This window comes from Agrilus planipennis, unplaced genomic scaffold (genome assembly GCF_000699045.2).
Source record: "Agrilus planipennis isolate EAB-ADULT unplaced genomic scaffold, Apla_2.0 scaffold130, whole genome shotgun sequence".
Classification (NCBI taxonomy): Eukaryota; Metazoa; Arthropoda; class Insecta; order Coleoptera; family Buprestidae; genus Agrilus; species Agrilus planipennis.
Genome location: NW_020438925.1, coordinates 816,888 through 836,488, shown reverse-complemented (window position 1 = coordinate 836,488; position 19,601 = coordinate 816,888). Strand labels below are relative to the sequence as shown.

Sequence of the window (19,601 nt, the reverse complement as noted above, 5' to 3'; positions counted from 1 at the left end):
GTACTACAGATGGCGCTCACCACGCCATTTGTAGTATTTTCTAAAACGCGCTGTTAAGACAGCAGGTAAAGGTTGGTCTGTGTTCTGTCGGAGCTGCCTGCGACGCGCTGATGAGATCCAAAAAGATCGAAATCGCGATCCGCGTCTGGCAGTTTCGACAGAATACAGACCACTTCGAATTATTTTGTTCGATTATGGTAACGTGCCTATCACGTTGAGGTGAGCTACGCCGGGATTCGTTTCAACAAGTAAATATCCATATTTTTAAATGGACCTTGTTGGAACATATGTAATCCTCAAATGTAGCATCGTACTACAGATGGCGCTCACCACGCCATTTGTAGTATTTTCTAAACACCTTAAATCAAATAAACAAATAAATTCACTTCTTCGATATATGGTGGCGGCGCCGGACATCATTTGGTGATATTTTTTGTAGTGATTTTTTTTAGGTAAAAGATCTTTTACAGAAAGAAGGATAAGGGGGGATTGTGTTTTATGGGGATGGGAAGAAAAAAACAGGTAGAGGTCTTATATAAAAACTAAATCAAATGGATGAATGTTAGAAAGAAGTACACCAAACTATGTGGTAAGGAGATAAACCAAACGCGGGAAAATGTGAGAGGAAGCGTTGAAAAGAGTGAAGTACGGGGGAAATTAGAAAATCTAGAAGGGGATATAAGAAGGGAAATATGGAGAAAAAGAGTTATGGATAAAGGTAGGATAAATAGATACGATAGAGAGAGAGAGACAATACACTAGGTTTGTTAAAAATTGTTAAATTAGTATTTTTTGTTTCTATTTATCAAATCGAATCGCCCTCTAGTAATTTATCTTTACTAGAATTATAACGCCATCTATAATTTTTCGCTAATATTACTACCAGTAAAGTTCGTTCAGTTAATTGTATTGCCTATTCGAGTCAAGTTGTTCTTTTGTATTGCGATCAGTAAATCTTGCTAAATTGTGTGCCCGAGCTTCTTTTATTACGACTGTCTACCTTCTTAACAGGTTATGGGCCCGGCTCGTGCGGTAAAAAGTAAAGGATACTGAGGTAAGACAAATTGACTGGTAATCGGTACGCGAAAGTGAGGTTGTTTTTTGTTTTGCTTCCCGAGCATTCGACAAAGCAACCAATCCAAGATGGCTACATTTGCCATGATGCGCATCGAAATGCTGACAAAGGACAATTTTGATACGTGGAAAATTCACATAAGAGCTTTGCTTATAAAAAATTATGCCGAACCAAAAGTACAACAGATTCGAGCCCCGTGCTTCTAAAGGAGTATTCCTGGGTGCTCCTTTGATGTCAAAGGTTCTCAGGATATGGATACCTGAGGAACAGCGTGTCGAGAATTTACGCGACATTCAATTCCTGGAAGAATCTGCACCAATTGACGTCAACCAGTATGAGGATTTTTAATCGGAGCAGGGTGATGTTCATCCGAACGTCGAGCAGGATAGAGAGGAACCTGCACCGTCGTATGGCTACATTGATATCGTGTTGGGAGATGATTACACGACGAGCAACCCAGTTCATCAACCAGATAAGCATCAGTAATTGGCGTCTCTTGACGAGGGAGAAGAACCATTTCGAGGCTTCGAAGCAGTTGCGACCCCGGCCCCAAATCCAACCGGATCGATTCCACCGCCGAAGCGTAAACCAGGGAGACCGAAAAAGGTACTCACAGGCAAACCTTGCAGACCTAAGAAACCATATAACACGGCAGAGAATGTCGATGATTCGCCAGACGTAGCAGAAGTTCCAATCAAGTCGGCACGGCAATCTCTGGTCCTGAGGGGCACGAGTAGACGTTAGCGATGGCCGATGAGTTCTGCTCGATATTGAAGAACAACCCTTGGGACTTGGATGAGCGTTCATAGGAACGTTCAACCGTCGGGAGTCGGATTGAGTTCAGAAACAAGTATGGTGCCGACAGAGCTGTCGCCAGGCGGAAGGCCAGAGTCGTAGCTAAGGGATTTACTTAATATCCTGGGATGGACTACGGTGAGACTGTAGCTCGGTTCAGCTCGATTCCGCTTGCCATGGCCTTGGTAGCGAAACGTAGTATGCACACACAGCAGTTTGATGTCTCCACCGCTTTCTTAAATGGCGTCATCGACGAGGAAATCTGGATGGAGGTGCCACGTTATACTGAAGAAACCTTGGGTTTCCGAGAAGTGGTCAACAAGACTGCAAAAATGTTGTCCTAATTATCGTCCGGAAATAAAGTCTGTCGTATGAAGAAAGCACTATACGGGTTAAAACAGGCTGAACGATAGTAGTATAAGCGCTCAAATAAGGAGCTGAAAAAGTTTGCTGCGAGGCCAACTTTCGGAGACGCAAGCATCTACTTGAAGAACGAGGGTGTAAACCAGCTTATCATTGTTGTCTACGTCGACATGTTTGTGATGTCACGCAATGCTGAGATGATCGATAAGGTCTACAAGTTCACAAGTTCCTGAGTAAGTCGTTCCAGATCAACTACTTGGGCGGCGTTTCTTACTGCTTGGGAACCGAGTTCACTTGGGAAAAATTGACGATCATCATAAGTCAGTGAGGGTACATGCTGGACATACTTTATCGGTTTGGGATGTCCGAATGTCGGTCAGTCTCTATACCGTTCGAAACAGGAGCAAATTTTTCGAGGGACAACGTTTGGGACAAAGAAGATGAAGAGAAACTACCATATCGAGAATTCATTGGAGTTCTGCTGTACTTGTCGGTCATAACGCGCCACATTACACACGCTACAAGTTTCCTGAGCCAGTTTAACTATTTTGGAAAGAGTCACTGCAAGCTGCAAAACTGGTGTTACGGTTCCTCAAGGGTACGACCGACATGGGTATCCCCTTCAGTGCAAAAGGTAAGAATCGGACCGGCTTCGTGGATGCTCACTGGGCTGCATGCATCAACGACAGGAGGTCCTACACTGGATACGATGTGTGGAAGTCTCACCTCATGGAAGTCGAGGAAGCAGCGCACGGTGACCTTTTGTTCAACGGAGTCTGAGTACATGGCACTCAGCGAGACTTCCAAGGTAGCTATGCACCTGAAACGACTCAGCGAGAAGATTGGCGCTCGTTCACAGTCAACAGTTGACATTCACATTGATAACCAAAGAGCGAGGAAACCAGCAGAGAATCCTGTACATCACTCGAGAACCAAACACATTCACGCTCCACACCACTTCGTGAGAGAAGCCATAGTTACGGGCGAGATCAACCTGTAGTACCTGGCCACTGACAAGATGCCGGCAGACGCACTCACCAAGGAACTATTTACTGGAATTGTTTAAATTAGACGGGTATTCAGAATTCTCCTCGACGTACTCCTCTGAATCGGACGGTGCCCTGCCACCACTTGAGAACCGATGCAATGCTATCCTGGACTACATTATCTTCACTGATATTGAAACCGCCCAGGTCCTGCAACGCCTGGACGTTAAATCGACCGCTGGAACAAACTACATCCCGCCGTGCCTCCTCAAGAACTGTGCCCTCCAACTGGCTCCGGTGTTGAACAAGATTTTTGAAAGGTCCCTGGAGGAATCCCGCATTCCTGAGGGTTGGAAAGAGGCTATTGTGACACCGATTTTTAAGGGCGACAAACTGATGCCCTCAATTATAGGCCGATCAGCCTCTGCAGCACCATCGGTAAGGTTCTGGAAAGAATCATAGTGAGATGCCTGCATGACCACATCGCCGCCTCGAAACTAGTTCCAGACTAGCAACACGGCTTCCTTCCCCGACGATCAACCGTGACCGACCTACTGTAAATTCTTAACCAGTGGACAAGAGCACTGGATTCGGGTAATCCAGTCGACGTGATTTACCTGGATTAAGCTAAGGCGTTTGACAAGGTACCTCACCGGCGCCTGATCCACAAATTAGAGAATCTGGGTATCCAAGAGTCTCTGTTGAACTAGATCAAAGATTATCTTCGGAGCAGAACCTTCAGAGTGCGAATTCATGACACCTTCTCGGACCCCTATCCAGTATCCAGCGGTATACCACAGGGATCTGTTCTTGGCCCGGTCCTCTTTCTATTGTACACTTGCGATATTGGAGATGGTATCACCTCGAATTGGAACTGTTATGAGGACGACACAAAAACAATCCCATAAAGGCTTACCAGGACATCCAACAAGACCTAGGCTACATTGCAAGGTGGTCTTCTACATGGCTTCTGCCCCTAAATGCTGCCAAGTGTACAGTACTTCATGTGGGTTAGAAGAATCCCAGGAGCCGTTACACTCTCCCCAGCTACACCCGGGAACCCATAGAATCCCAAGTGAACGTTAGGGTAACCATGCCCCAGGATCTCAAATGGATATCACACATCTCCCCAATTGTCAAGAAAGCCAATACGCCAATGTATTTACTCAGAAGAGATTTTGCTAAACCTGACAGAGAGATGATTACTCCACGTACGTTCGGCCCATTGTGGAATACGCCAGTTGGGTCTGGGCTCCATATTTCGTCAAAGACATCACCCTGGTCGAAGCCGTATAAAGACGTACTACTAAGTTGGTACCTGGGCTTAGATACGTGGAATACACGGACAGATGCAGTACTCTTGAGCTCGACTCACCAGACCTTGTCAACCTTTTCAATCGAACCCCAGCGACACCCTGGGCTCGACGTTGTCACAATCTGCAGCTTCACAAGGAGCGCACATCAACCGTGGCGCGCAATAATTTTTATAACTCACAGAATAGTTAACTCCTGGAACAGACTTCCTAGTCATTGTATCCAAACAAGAAATGTAGAAACTTTTAAAAATCTGTTCCAGAACGCTATTCTGTCATTTTGATACACTGTGATGTTTGCTCTTGCTAAGGCTCACTTTTCCGCGTATTCTAATTCTAATTTTGATTCACTCTGTTTTCCGGTTCGAATCTACTTTTAAAAATCTTACTCTTTTTCCCTTGTAGGATCACATTAGAATGTATTCGATTATATTATAATACTTTGAAAGTGAAATTATATGTGTATATTAACACTTGCTGTTCTCCATTACTATAAATAAATAAAAAATACAGTGATAAGTAGTTTGTAAGTAATAATTTAGAATTTTATTTTTAGTTTTTTTTGTACGGGGCCTGCGAATAGACATTTATTCTGCAGGATTTTCTGCAAGTATGTATACAATATATGTAATAAAAATTTACATTTCATTTTCTGTTAATAAATAATAATAATAATTTTAGCCGGCCGACATTAAACCGACAAACATAATAATGTTGCTAAACAGATATACTCACTGTTAGTGTTAGCCAGAAAGGAATACATTCACTACACACTACCTCAAATTAATGAGGGAAAAATTGTTGTTGTTGTCACACCCCCGCCGGGAATCGAACCCGGGACCTTTGGCTTTACGCACCAATGCTCTGACCACTAAGCTAGTTCGACAGATTTGTGATTTAATAAGTACGGTTTGTCGTGGTTGCTGTTGTCACCTCTAGTAGTTTAGTGGTCAGAACATTGGTGCGTAAAGCCAAAGGTCCCAGGTTCGATTCCCGGCGGGGGTGTGACAACAGGAACAATTTTTCCCTCATTAATTGGAGGTAGTGTGTAGTGGGTAAAAATTCAGAAATGAATTTTCAGAATAATATTTCATATTAAACTAACTCACTTCTAAAAGATGTCTAAATTGTATGTATGTTTGACCATATCCTTGATAATTTACAATCGCGCTAATAACAAATCAGTCAAATGGATTTCTAATTTAGGTTCCATTGAGAAACCTGAAATATTAACGTAACTTGGAGTTTCTGTTACGGTTCCTTTCTAATTACAAAAATTTAACCTTTTCTAATTCCCTGATAAGTTTCTGATGTAGAATTGTTTTTATTACTTATCAATCTTTTATGGATTTAAGAACCTTATACGTAAAGTTGTTTCAAAAAAAAAATCACTGGATCACGTATTTTACTTGTTTGACATAGAAAAATTAATAGTTAGAGTAGAATATCTTTTCAACGTGAAAATTTTACAAATCGGATTTCCATCAACCTGTCTTTCTTTGGCCTACTTTTCATGAACGAAAAATTGCTGCAATAATGGTAATGTCCTCTTAGACGTGTCCTTTCAAACATGACAATAATTTTTCATTCCACGGTTGACTAATGGATATCTTCTAACAATATTTAAAAAAAAAAAATAGCGTCAATTAAGGGTATGAACAGTTTCAATAGTTTAACTACCACAGTCCATATCCTAACCTTTTAATTTTTTTTTTTCAGAAAAAGTTATTATACTATACTTGCGCCTTAGCGTGTTTCAAAGACAATAAACCTAAAAGAACATTTTGTAGAGGGGTTATTTTTTAGCATTATTCATGTTTAAAAGGTCCTAGACCATTCCACTATGACATTCTTTGTAATGCAGGTCGTCGACTAGTAAAAACTTCGATCCTTCAAGGTTAAGACCATTCTGTCTGACCGAGCTGCATGGCCTAAAGATTTACACCATTGATTAGCATTTGGGAGGACGCCGGTTCNTTACCGTTTTTTTTTGTATTTGGACTATTTAATTAGCCAAATTCAAAACATTTAATTTTTAATCTTCGAGACAGCTCTGGTTTTTATATCATCAATTCATAATGCCTTAAAAATATATTAAATTAGCAAATACCTATAAAACAGACCAACCTTTACTATTCTGTTAACTTTAGGTCCTCTCTTATCAAGAAACAGTATGAAGACACTTGCAGCGTTACTTTTAGGTAAAGTAATTTCTTTATTTATTCTTTTTGTTGTTTGTACCTAATAGAACTGCAATGACAATAATTTTGCATTATTTTACTGAAGTCGTTTTCTTGGCTCAATTCTGGAGTTATGGTGAAACAGCATCATTAGAGAAAGACGAAGATTGTCCACTTTGTCTGGACGTCTACCAACCTGTCTGTGGTATTAATGGAAAAGGCAATAAAAAAACTTTCCCAAATGAGTGTGAACTGGACCAATACAATTGTTTCGAAGGAGACGGTGAGTAGTAAAATAAAAAACAAAATAGAGTGAATATGATTAAGATAAGAAAATATATTATATGGAAGCATTTAGTATTTAAGTTACAGTAAAAGCTCTTTATTATGTATGCGTTCCATAAATATTCCGCGAATACAGAAACCGTGGATATGGAATGGTAATTAGTATGGAATCATAGGGGATACGTTCTAAGGTTCCAAAATAAAACCAATATGCATCAAAGTAAAATAAATGTATCGATAAATTCGCAATTTATCATTATAATCTGCCTTAGGCAAGAGTTTAAAAAATTTAGTGATTTTTTCTTGTTTTGAATTTTTAAATTAGTCCACTCGGTTACATCTTTTATAAAAGCTGCCTCGGCACTTATCACCAGTACATGCTCAAAAGATGCCGATACATTAAGGGGATTCAGTAGTACACGCGCCATAGAGTGCTAATCGGCTCTAGATATCATGAGTTTAATACTTGGAACAGAGGTTTGCAATTTTGCAGTAAGATACATAAAGTTTGTCGAAGGCCATTTTATATTTTTTTAATTTCTATTGAAAATACGTGTCCTACACGAAGCATCAACTTTAAGCACTTGTAAAAGCTTTTAATGACCATATTATATATAATGAAACAAGTTTATGTTTTTTGTTACGTTTCGGTTTATTCAACTATCTTCAGACTGAAAAAAATTTTTTTTTTAACATATTTCTACAAGGTAAGGTACTATACATTTGTTTGTAAAATAGAAATAGTATTTAAGAACAGAATCTATATTATAGATTAGGTTATAATGTGAGTACTCTTTTGAAATTGGTATACTAACTGAAACGACCGTCAAAAATTGAAATACAATTGTGAAACGAACACAAACCAATTCACATTTGTTGTTAAGATGTTTCGCCAAATGATCATTTCATTTCCAATACATTTTAAAGTGCTTTATGAAGTAACTATAAATGAAGTATTCGTTATCGGAGGCAGTTTTTTGTTATAACTATGCTGTATTGATGTACCTCAATATTTTTTTTGCAGATTACGAATTGGAAAGCGAAGACGTCTGTCCAGGTAAGATAGAAAGCAAATTCTGTGACGTTTATAAAAAACGGTAAAAACTTTGACAATAGCTCAACTAAAAGTAAAATAAAGAATAAATAAACGATACGGTGCACTTGAATTGAGCACAAAAACGATTAATAAGCATGAACTGAGCACAAACGGACGCCTGAATTGAGCACAAAGATTTTCTTACCTGCATGTGTTTATATAAACACCCGAATTGAGCACAAGCCATGTTGCCAACTTTCTTTTAAAATATCTGTAGGGATTTGAGTTTTTTGAAGCACTAGGTAGGTAAACAAGTAAATTTTCTAATGGAATTGTTGCATCTCATGCAATAAATATTGTATTACTTTCTTTTAAAATATCTGTAGGGATTTGAGTTTTTTGAAGCACTAGGTAGGTAAACAAGTAAATTTTCTAATACAATTGTTGCATCTCATGCAATAAATATTGTATTATTTTATTGTTCATAGAAATTTTTGTACAAATTTAAATTCTATAGCCGGCGTGAGAAAGGCATTTTGTTTATGATGTTTCAACTGCTATTCAATTCAATTTTATTTATTTGTGAAGTACCGTCTATTGTAAAATTTTGTATCTTTTGTCAGTCACGTTTTATAGTTATTGGTGTAGTTTCCAAATTTTATTTTCCGAAATATTTACAGAAGTACCTGGATAAGGGTAATAACCTTGTTGCTAGCGAAACCGTTTTTGCACCCCCAAACAATGCTCGCTACGCCCAGTTAGGGAACTAGTTATAAGTATATTTAAGGGTCGAAATCATTCATTAAAAATAATTCATTCATCAATTCAACAACAAGCATTCAGAAGTATTCACCAACAGACATTCATTATCATCATTCGCAACCAATAACTTTCACACATTAAAATTGAGATTCTCAGAGCTACCTAGATAATTATAATTGTTATATGTATAAAGTAAGTGTTAAGTGTTAATAATTAAATATTTTACAAAACTATCGTCTTTTACAACTTTTTTGAACTNACATAATATTAACTTAACTAACGATATTTTTATAAGAAATACATTTTACATAGTCGTATCTTGATATTTCACCATCATTTAGTTGTTTTATTTTTTGATCAATAAAATTGATTTTTAAGAGTATTTTTCGTCTTAATTTTTTCTTCAAGTTGGTTGATTGAATTTATTTTTATGTGTCTGTTTGAATTTCAATCAGAACCTTTAAAAAAGAACAGATATTGAGGTGCGAAGAGACGTTTTCCTTCTTAAATTTCGAATGGAATGCCTCGCAAGTGTTGGTTGTTTTAGAGGCACTAGAAGACTGTTCGGCCCAAATTCTGGGAGGAAAGATTGAAAAGTCGTCTATATACGTATCAACAAAACAATCCAGAAAAGCTTCAACTCAACAATTGTTTTCGGACTTGTCACTCATAGAATCACCAACAAAATAGTTACCCACTTCATCTGGAGGTAGAAAAGGCAGTCCAAATAAATATGGTAATCATATACCTACAACTGTCTTTTCTTTGTATAAACCAGTTATATTTGGCAACATAACAACGTTAATGTTGTTCTTATCATAGGTATTTTTATTTGCTACCTGTATGATCCCTGTGCTCAATTCCTTTCTTGACAAACAAACCCTCGATAATTACTTGTTTACCTGCTTACGCTCTGTGCTCAATTCGAGTGTCACCAAACGATAAACCCTTTTTAACAAAATGGCGGAGTAAAAAGTATAAACAAGTATGAAGTATAACAAATATCTTTCTGTCAACAGGAGTTGTACAACCAGACTTAGAAACCGGACCGAGTGTCATATTAGGAAAATAATGATATCAGTGTTTATGGAACAGTTTAAAGTACGTAACACTTCAAATAATTAGATTCCATTTCTTCCCTTTGCAGTAATAATACGTGGAGCAATCAGGCCCAAAACAGGTGAAATAAACTTTATCATCATCATCATAAGGTTGCCAGTCCTAAGACTAGTTAGACACGCACCTCCACTTTTTCCTATCCTGAGAAAATCTTCCTATTTCCCTAAAACTAGAATAATTTGTGACCAGTAATCTAATATAGGTCTACCTCTAGTTCTCTTAAATCCTTTGTCTGCTTTTAATATTTCTGTAATAATCCTTTCGTGCCTGAGAAGGTGTCCTACCTAACCTACCAACCTAACTTAACCAAACCAACCTATCTCGTCTATTTCCCGTTGACGTCTATAGCAGAGCCGGGCAAACTCGGCTCTTTTGACTTCCGAGAGCTCTTCAGGTATAACCAAGGAGCTCCTCATTGATCCTCCTAGTACGAGTGAGATGATTCTTTCCTTTTCTTATCCCTTCCATTTCGTCGGTGAGTCCTCTCTTCCATAGCCAAAGCCAATAGTATTGCAAACGTAGTAACGAAAATTTTCGTAAGTATTATTTAAGTTGCGAGAGAGGCTTCGCTCGTCTACGGGATGAAGGGGCTTGATATGGGAGTGGAAGGGAGAAGAAAAAGAGAAAGCAATATGGGTCATTACTGCTTACTCTCTCGTACTCATTGAAGGGTATGGAGTGACTCAAACTAATCTCAGGTAGCGGCTCCTACGAAGTTAAAGTTTGCCCGGCTCTGGTCTATAGTAACATCTAACCTAACCAAATCAAACCTATCTCGCCTATTTCTCGTTGACTTCCACAGTAACATCTTTTCTCCTCCTGTTTATTCGCTTGTTATACTACATTTCCAACGCTTCTAAATTTTATGTGGTAAATAGATGTATTTCACCCTTTTTTGGCTCTGATTGTTCCGTTTTATAAATAATACCTCATCTAAAATGCTTTTCTTATCTTACAGAGATTTATATAACTTACGAAGACAAACGCAATGACAACAACAATTTTATAGTATAAAATGTTAATTACTTTAAGTTGTATTTACAAAATAGGATTACATACTCAGATTTTTAAAAGAAATTAACTTTATTCTCAAATGACAAGGTGATGGTGAATTGTAAAGTTTAAATAAAGAATCAGTAGCTTCGACTGAATGTTGTCATTAGTCCTAATCTAATTTCATTTACAGTGTGGTTGAGCGTTACGTTCAAATGAGCTGTGTTTTCTTAATCTACATTTGATAATTTTTATTTCGAACCGTTTAAGACAATGAAATGATAAAGTTATCAAACCGCCTGTACGGCTTCGGTTAATTAAACTAAAAAAAAAAGTACGCCCTTTTTCTCGAAACAGTATTAATAATCTTCTGTAAAGAATTCAGACTCATAATCTTTAGACACGATAAAAAATATATGTAGATCGTTTATCTTGTCATTTACGTGGAATGTGGAATTTTTTTTATAACTTTATTACAAATTTCAATGAGATTCGAAGAATACTTTATGTATGCGTTTTGTTTAATAGAATATAACATTGAATCAAATCATTAGATAATTGTCTTTAAAAGTAACTGCATTAAGTGCAGTGTAAATGCACGGAGTATTTTTGTGGCAAAACATTTTGAAGTGAAACTTCCTTACGCACGGTAGGGTAAGTTCGTTTCATGCGAATTGCTATGTAACGAAATTATGCAACGCATTTCCCCCGCTGTCTGTCCCTATGTATGCTTAGATCTTTAAAACTACTCAACGGATGTTAATGCGGTTTTTTTAATAGATAGAGTAATTCAAGAGGAAGGTTTATATGTATAATACATGTATAATATAGTAGAGAAACACTGATAGTTTGTATTGTGATGTCGTAAATAAATACATTTTTTTGCCCTTACATTGCAAACGCTGGCTGAACCCTACGAGATAGATCAAAATAATGTATTACAGTATTGTACACCCTAAAAAGGTCTACAAAAAAGTCCGTACAGGTATATGTCTATCTCTTAAGGATAACACACAATAGCCATGTCTTATCCTTTACTTTTTACGAGAAATAATGGCTTATTTATGAAGCGATTTTAAGCAATACAGCATTAATCCTTATCGAATTAAGTACTTTTAAATGGCCCTTTACAGCATTTAATTTAAATGAATATTTTCGAAGATATTACAGACTTAAAATGCAGAGTCTTAGCGGTTGCGGCGGTACCGGCCGGTTAGTATTGTCTAATTACAAAAAAGCTATGATTGTTGTATATAAAGACATTCCATAGTATATTTCCTACCAGTATTGGATCCTTAACCCCTATCTCGGTATGTTTGTGTGTTTGAAGAAGTTTCACTTCAGTAGCGTGTTGTATAATTACACGTTTTATTTTTTTTAATTTACAAATCCTTTGCAATGCTTTTTATATTATAATGCGGTTCACCACTACTTGTTTCTTTTTCCAAATACAAACATAAATTTTATCAAAATATTTCTTTTAGTTATAAGAATCTGCACTATATTTCATTTTAGAATACGGTAAGTTTATTTGTGGTGTTTGGATGCATGCGCGCATACCTAATTGTTTAGGCTTCTAAATGCATAGTTTGCAAGAAATATTTTTTTAATATGTATATTATGGTTTGTGATATATCGTTCGTTTGGAAATGAGTGAAGTTTTGAGACATTGAAAATGTAATGAAGATATAATAAACATATTTCAAAAGTACAATTAATTTTTATGCGCAATTCTTAAAATGAAATGTCATACTAAATTTTAACAGTGCCGGATTCGCCACGAAGCAACAGCAGCAAATGCTGCGGGCCCCTCGCAGCAACGTTTTCTGACTATAAAAAAGTATAATTTATATATTAGATTTAGTCACAACTCACAATTACTAAGAAGAAAATATTTGCATCAAAATGATCAACTATAATATTATTTTTCTATCTGCTGGTCATACCAAAAATCATGTTTCGCACCGCACTACACACAAGTTGGCAATACTGCTAAATTAAACGGGGAACTTTAATGAATATTGAACATGATTTACTCCGTGAAGTCGATATCAACAGCATTATTTATAAATTTGCCCAAATTAAATCAAGAAAAGTTTGTTTGTAACAGTTTTGTTTTATTTAATACCATAAACTCGATAAGTAGCAGCACTGAATTTTAACTAATATGAATTACATGCTGTGTTTTCTTCTGGGCTTTTTGGCCATGGTCTTGCTTTTCCAGACGTTTCGCTTTTCTTTGCTGACGGCATCTTCAGTGGTGACTTGGAATGAAAAAGTAAAGCCAATGCTTTTGTTTGTTTTGTAGTTGGTTTTCACATTCATTGCTCTTATCGGAATTAAGTTCCTCTATTTGTATATCAATTCTTTGCTCTTTATCTAACATAACATTTATATAAATCACGTTAAACTAAATTATTGCGCCTACTTTTTTTATATAAACCTTAACTATCTACAACAAGAAAACCAACCGAATAAGTTAATTTTTTAATTTAATTTTGCAAATTGATCCCTTCTTTTAAATATTTAATCTACGCCCCTGAGAGGGATACTGAAGAAAGAGGGCTGTAATTTTTATATCTAAAACTGTCTACTTTTGCCACCGCGCATCCACGCCATTTTAAAATTTCCGCCAGCTTCCTCTGTCCGACCTGTACGTGTCTTTGAAAATTTAAATCTCAAAGCACTGGCTTTGATGTGAAGTTAACAGCAAACAAGCCGCGACCCACTCGCGTGCTCTCATTGGCGGACAGTTCGATCACTCGTCTCGGCATTTGCGGATGTATCGATGAATGTAGTATCTACGCTGGTAAGTTTTAATCCTTTGTTATTAAAAGTAAAACTTTGTTTGTGATGTGTATTTACTTTAATCTCTGCGTAGTTTACCGTGTTCCTTCGTTTTTTCTTAACAAAACATACTCTTTTGATTGTATTCGCTTTTGGTGAAAATTTCACTCCCCTGCCGTATTCTCCTGCCTCATGAGACGCCAGGGGAGAGACCATAAGTCCAGTGTGGGAAGTGGGATAAAAGTGGCGCCTGCGAATAAAAATAGGGCCTTTCATGTTTCTTTAGGTTATGGCTCCACGAAAACAACAAACTTGTGAAGAACGTCTCGAAAAAGAAGCGTTTGGCAGAAAGTTATTCGCAACAAAAGGAAAAAAACAAGAAGAAATATGAAAGAGAAAAAGAGAGAGGAACTATTAAGACTGTTAACCAAATGACACCCAGAGAAAAACGACAAGCTAGAAAGTTATGGAGAGAAAAGGCAAGACTGCGAAAAGAACGTTTAACACTTCAAGATATTAGTAATGCTTCTGTAAGCCCACGTAATTCAGACAATGGGGTTTCTTCACCTCATAACGAAAATGTTAACCGACGAGCGCAAGCTGGACGGCAATTTCAGTCCGTGTAAGGCGAGCAAGAAATTTATTAATAAAGACACAGGCACCTCAAATCGCTAAACATCAACTAATGGTGCAATGTTACAAAAAACGATTCAAAAGATCAAAAATACCAAATAAAGAGGTAACTCCAAACTCAAAAGTAAACAACTTATTTAATTCACCAAAATTGAGAGATGTTATCAGGAAAAAACTGTTATGTGGAGAAGTTCTTTCACAACAATTATAAACAAATTTTGTTGATCTTTCAACTCAAAAAGAGAAAAGATTGTTTAATAGAATCATAAGTGGAAAACTAGTGACAAAATACAGTTTTAGGAAAAGAAAATATATTGAAACCTATAAATAAAATAAAAGCGGAATTAACATTAACAGAACCAAAGCGAGACACGAGAAAAAAATCTACAGTTTTGAGAAAAATAATTGAAAATTTCATGGAAGAAGATTCAAATAGTAGAGTGTGCGCCGGAAAAAAAGACGTCGTAACAAAACAAGGAGTAAGAAAACAGAAGCAAGTTTTGTTGGACACCTTAACAAAATTATACGAACGTTTCATAGCGAAATCCAGCATTAAAATTCCGTCCTTTTTGGGCTGTCCAGCCACGCTTTGACAAACGTAACACATGCTTGTGTATAACGCACAGAAACTTCGATTTAATGTTGAATTGTCTACACCAAAAATGATAATACCAAGTATTGAACCACGTGGGTCTTCTAAATACGATTTGTTGCGATAGATATAATGAAAAATGTCTTTCGGAACATCGTGAGACCTGTAAAAACAACACACTTTGCTATAAAGAATTTAATGATTCAATTCCACTACTCTATGAAAAGTGGTAATCTGTACCTCAAGATTATGTCGATGCAAAAACTAAAATGACGCGAAAAATTAAAAAGTGCGTAAAAAGCACAATAAAAATATACCCTCGAGATTTAATTTCAGAGTTGGAAAGTAAAATAGAAATATTTCTTCGGCACGAGTTCAATATAGTGCATCAATATATGGCTATAAAATCAAAAAAGAAAACCCTGACAGAGTAAGATGCTATTATTCACAATGACTTTAGTGAAAATTATCAAACTAAATACGCTGAAGAAGTGCAGTCGTTCCATTCTGGAGGATCGAGAGCAACTCAGCATCCATACGGTGATGGTTTACAACCAAACAAAAGGATGGTGAGTTAAAATGCTCTTGTTATTGCACATTATCAAAAAATTTGTCACACACACCATCAGCAATTTGGGCACATTTAGAGCTTATACTCGACAACCTTCCTAAACAAATTGAAAACTTGCATTTCCTAAGTGATGGACCGGTCACACAATACCGTAATAAAATTATGTTTCATACATTCGCAACAATATTGCAAGATTTTTTTCCAAATCTCGTAAATTTCACATGGAATTACCAAGAGGCCAGTCACAGCAAGGGTGCTTCTGATGGAGTAGGTGCGACGTGCAAAAGGACCGCGCATAGCCTTGTTGCAACTGGTAACGACATTTCGTCGCTGGAAGATTTGACGAACGCCCTTCAGAAAAACTGTCCCAATATAAGTTTTGACCATTGAAGACGACAATATTCCAAATAAACAAGTAGAACTTGAAGCAACCGGAAATTTAAAAGCTTTCTCAGGCACTATGAAGGTCAGTCAAGTTACAGGAAGTATATTTCGTCTCAATCACTTGACAATGAAGAGCTTAAGCTGTTTCTGTGATCTTGAGGTCTGCAATCATTTTGTGCTCGGTACTCTAGATTTCGTCACCATTAATGCGAAACCGCGCCTGCATATTGATGATGTGTATGGGCCTGAAACTGAATTCATCGACGAATCACTAGCGTCACTAATCTAAATATCTAAATATATATATAAAATGCTAATGTGCGTACGTAAAAACAGGGTTTTCTCTATCACCACCAACTCCTATCAACTTTCCATTGGTGTGGAAAATACCCCTTGGCCTCCTGCTGAATGTAAGGGAGTTTGGTCGCGGTGGGTAGAAGTGGGTGGCGAAAATGTAAAAAAATATATATCTGTCCTTATGAGACCTTTTGGAAAGTTCTAAAAATTTCTGAAATGATCCTGAAAACTCCAGAATGTGTGCAACTGTTGCAATCAATCTAGAATGTTTTAGACGGATCTAAAAATTTTTGGAATGATCTAGAAATTCCAAATTGTATGAAACTGTTAAAATCGATCAAAATGCTCCAGAAAAATCTAGAAATAGGAATGATCTGGAAAAATGTCCGCAATTAATTATCAAGGATTTCTACAATTTTCTAGATTTTGTCCAAATATTCTAGAATATTCTCGATCTACTACTATTCAGAAATTTAATAAAAGTACAGGGTGATATCTAAGATAGAAATCTATATTATTTACGTTAAAAAGTGGATCCTTCAATATTTTATGTACTATTAAATATGCGATGTATTTTAACCCGAGCAACGCCGGGTTTCGCTGTTGGTATATTAAAAACACGAAGCAGCTTCAAATATCTTCTCAGACATTTAACGCATCAGTTTCCGAGAGGAAAAGTCACTTTGAAGACGAACCACAACTCTCAACATCTGGGGAAAAAAAGAATTTAAAATGGCGAATTTGTATTGGTGAAATTTCAAAACTGATGACAATGATATTTCTTTCATCAAATGGCACCAGATCATAGAAATCATACCAGTCCCCAAGATAAAAATCAAAGGGCAGCAGCTTTATTATGCTTTTGACAAAGGTATTACCGTCTTTGAACAGGCGTGATCTGATTTGCTATCTTTTATATTTAAATGTTTTAATGATATTTTTATAAATGAAAGTTCCTATAAGTTTGTTTGGTTTTTTGCAACTTATGTGCAATTAATCATAATTTACTTTGTTTCAAATAGAAGCTCTAAGAAGTTTTTTTTTAAGAGAAAAATAAATTATTATGTGATTTTTGTTTATGTAGATACTAAGGAATGTTATTGTTGTAAGTTTAATAATTCAAGTTATACTAAGAAAACTGTATAAAGATTTAAAAGTCTGATTTGATAGTTATAAACTATCACAAACAAAATGTATAAATAAAGTTTATTCTTAAAAAAAGAATGACTTTTTATCTCCCCTGTACAGTAAGGTATCCTACCTTCTCCTTTATGTCTCTACCCAATATAGAGTAACTCCCCTGGCCCTTTAAAAAACATGTAAAAATTAATTAATTGACTGGCCATCTTAAAGTGGTATACAAAATACTTGATTACATAGTACAACTTCGGAAAAAGACATTTTTTAAATATTGTAGCGAGCACGAGCGTGTTTGTGTGCGATAGGGCATACGTGTGTGTGCAGGCCTATCGATTCGCCGACTAGCCGCGGGCGCCTCTCTTCACGTGCGCCGTATTTGTAAATGTGTGTAAATGGGTTTCAGAAAGGAAACAAAAGAGTATTTAAAGGAAGAGAAGATGACAAAACAAATCGAAGGGGATGTTGGCGCATCTGGTACACTCAACGAAGTCAGCCAAATCAGCCAAGGAAGCGGTATAGAGTCAAGAACACGAGTAAAATCACCAACGTTTAACGTGGGCCACCTACCACAAGCAATTCGAGGCGGCGGCTAAGGCGAATAACTGGGCGCCTGAAGAAAAAGCCACTGCGTTGACCGTTGCGCTTCGTAGAGATGCATGTTACATTTTGAACACCCTTTCCCCGGAAGAATAGACGGATTATGAACAGTTGGTAAAACGATTATAACTGCACTACGGCGAGGCTCATTTAACAGCGGTGTATCACATCCAACTGAAAACCCTTCAGCAGAAATCAACGGAATCTCTACAAGAATTCGAGGCCGATATTGCGAAACTGTCTCGACTGGCCTATCCTAATACGCCAGAAGAATTGATGGAAAGGTTACGCCTTGACCGACCTAAAACGCTAGCTGATGCATTGGCTCGTGCATTAGAGTACGAAACTGTTAAATGGGCCTATAATAAACAGGAAAGTGTTCGGCTACTGCGTGAAGACTAGGATTCGTCAGAATCTCTAGAAAAAACCGTCTGCCGAATAATTTCCAAGTTCGATAAAGAAACCCGAAAGCTAAGATGTTGGAATTGCGACGAACTAGGTCATACGAGGAGGCAGTATAGGAAAAGTACTCCTACCCCAAGTGCTAGACCTCAACAGCAGGTAAATTTTGAAACATTACCTGATGAAGTAAGTGGAGTGATAGACAGATATTATAGGAATCTAACTAGTGAGAGGAAATGCAAAGTGCAACATCTACTTTGTCAGAATGTCGACGTCTTTGAGACTGACAAGAATGGTAGAGAAAGGACCAATATCGTAAAACACAAAATCAATACCGGTAACGCGCAGCCTATTCCTCAAAGACCTAGACGATTGCCCCTGGCTAAAAAGGAAGAAGCAAAGCGAATAATCCACGAAATGCAGGAGACCGGCCTAATTAAGCCACCCTCAAGTCCATGGACATCTCCGGTAGTATTGGTAAAGAAGAAGGATGGGACAACCCGTTTTCATGTGGATTACCGACAGTTCAACAACGTAACCAAGAAAGACAGTTATCCACTACCACGGATTGATAACATCTTGGATATGCTTTCTGGCTCGAAAATGTTTTCCACATTCAATTTGAAGAGCGGAAGAAATGACCGCATTCACGATCCGCACGGGCCTATGGCAATTTACAGGTATGCCTTTCGGGTTATGCAATGCCCAGGTGACGTTCGAAACGTTGATAGATAAAATCTTGAGTGATCAAATTGGAAAAACTTGCTTGATTTACTTGGATGACATCATAGTGATTGGAAGCATCTTTAATGAACACCTGCAAAATTTGCAAGCGGTATTCCAGAGGTTACGTGAGGCTAATTTGAAACTCAGTCCGAAAAAGTGCCACCTTTTCCGCGAAGAAGTTTCTTACTTGAGACATGTTGTATCAGCGAAGAGCGTGGCCGTGGATCCAGAGAAGATAAAGGCCGTAAAGAAATGGCCAGTGCATGAAAATATCCACGACATAAGAAGCTTCCTGGGATTGTGCACGTATTATCGTCATTATGTTTATGGATTAGCCAATATCGCCAAACCTTTGACACGTTTAACCGAAAGTGACCGCAAATTTCATTGGGATTCGGATTGTCAAACGGCATTTGACACTTTGAAGCAGGCATTAGTCACAGCCCCCGTACTGGTATATCCTCGGCCCAATGGAATGTTTATTTTGGACACCGACGCCAGCAATGTGGGAATGGGAGCCGTTATTTCGCAGTTACAAGATAGTCAAGAAAAGGTAATCGGCTAT

General features: G+C 37.3%; 1 protein-coding gene across 1 annotated transcript; it reads left to right on the top strand.

Moving 5' to 3' along the window:
• Nucleotides 1–6,688: 6,688 nt before the first annotated feature.
• Nucleotides 6,689–11,060, top strand: LOC108736521 (vasotab-like). The gene is made up of 5 exons (XM_025974004.1): nucleotides 6,689–6,733; nucleotides 6,819–6,995; nucleotides 8,022–8,054; nucleotides 9,815–9,896; nucleotides 10,873–11,060. The coding sequence occupies exons 1-4, from the start codon at nucleotides 6,706–6,708 to the stop codon at nucleotides 9,865–9,867; spliced, it is 291 nt and encodes a 96-aa protein (XP_025829789.1). The 5' UTR covers nucleotides 6,689–6,705; the 3' UTR covers nucleotides 9,868–9,896; nucleotides 10,873–11,060.
• Nucleotides 11,061–19,601: the final 8,541 nt, after the last annotated feature.

Excerpts from the sequence above, each read along its gene's own strand:
- LOC108736521 (XM_025974004.1), top strand. The coding sequence starts at position 6,706 with ATGAAGACACTTGCAGCGTTACTTTTAG. Across the intron at positions 6,996-8,021 it reads CAATTGTTTCGAAGGAGACG|ATTACGAATTGGAAAGCGAA; the intron begins GTGAGTAGTAAA and ends TTTTTTTTGCAG. Across the intron at positions 8,055-9,814 it reads AAGCGAAGACGTCTGTCCAG|GAGTTGTACAACCAGACTTA; the intron begins GTAAGATAGAAA and ends TTCTGTCAACAG.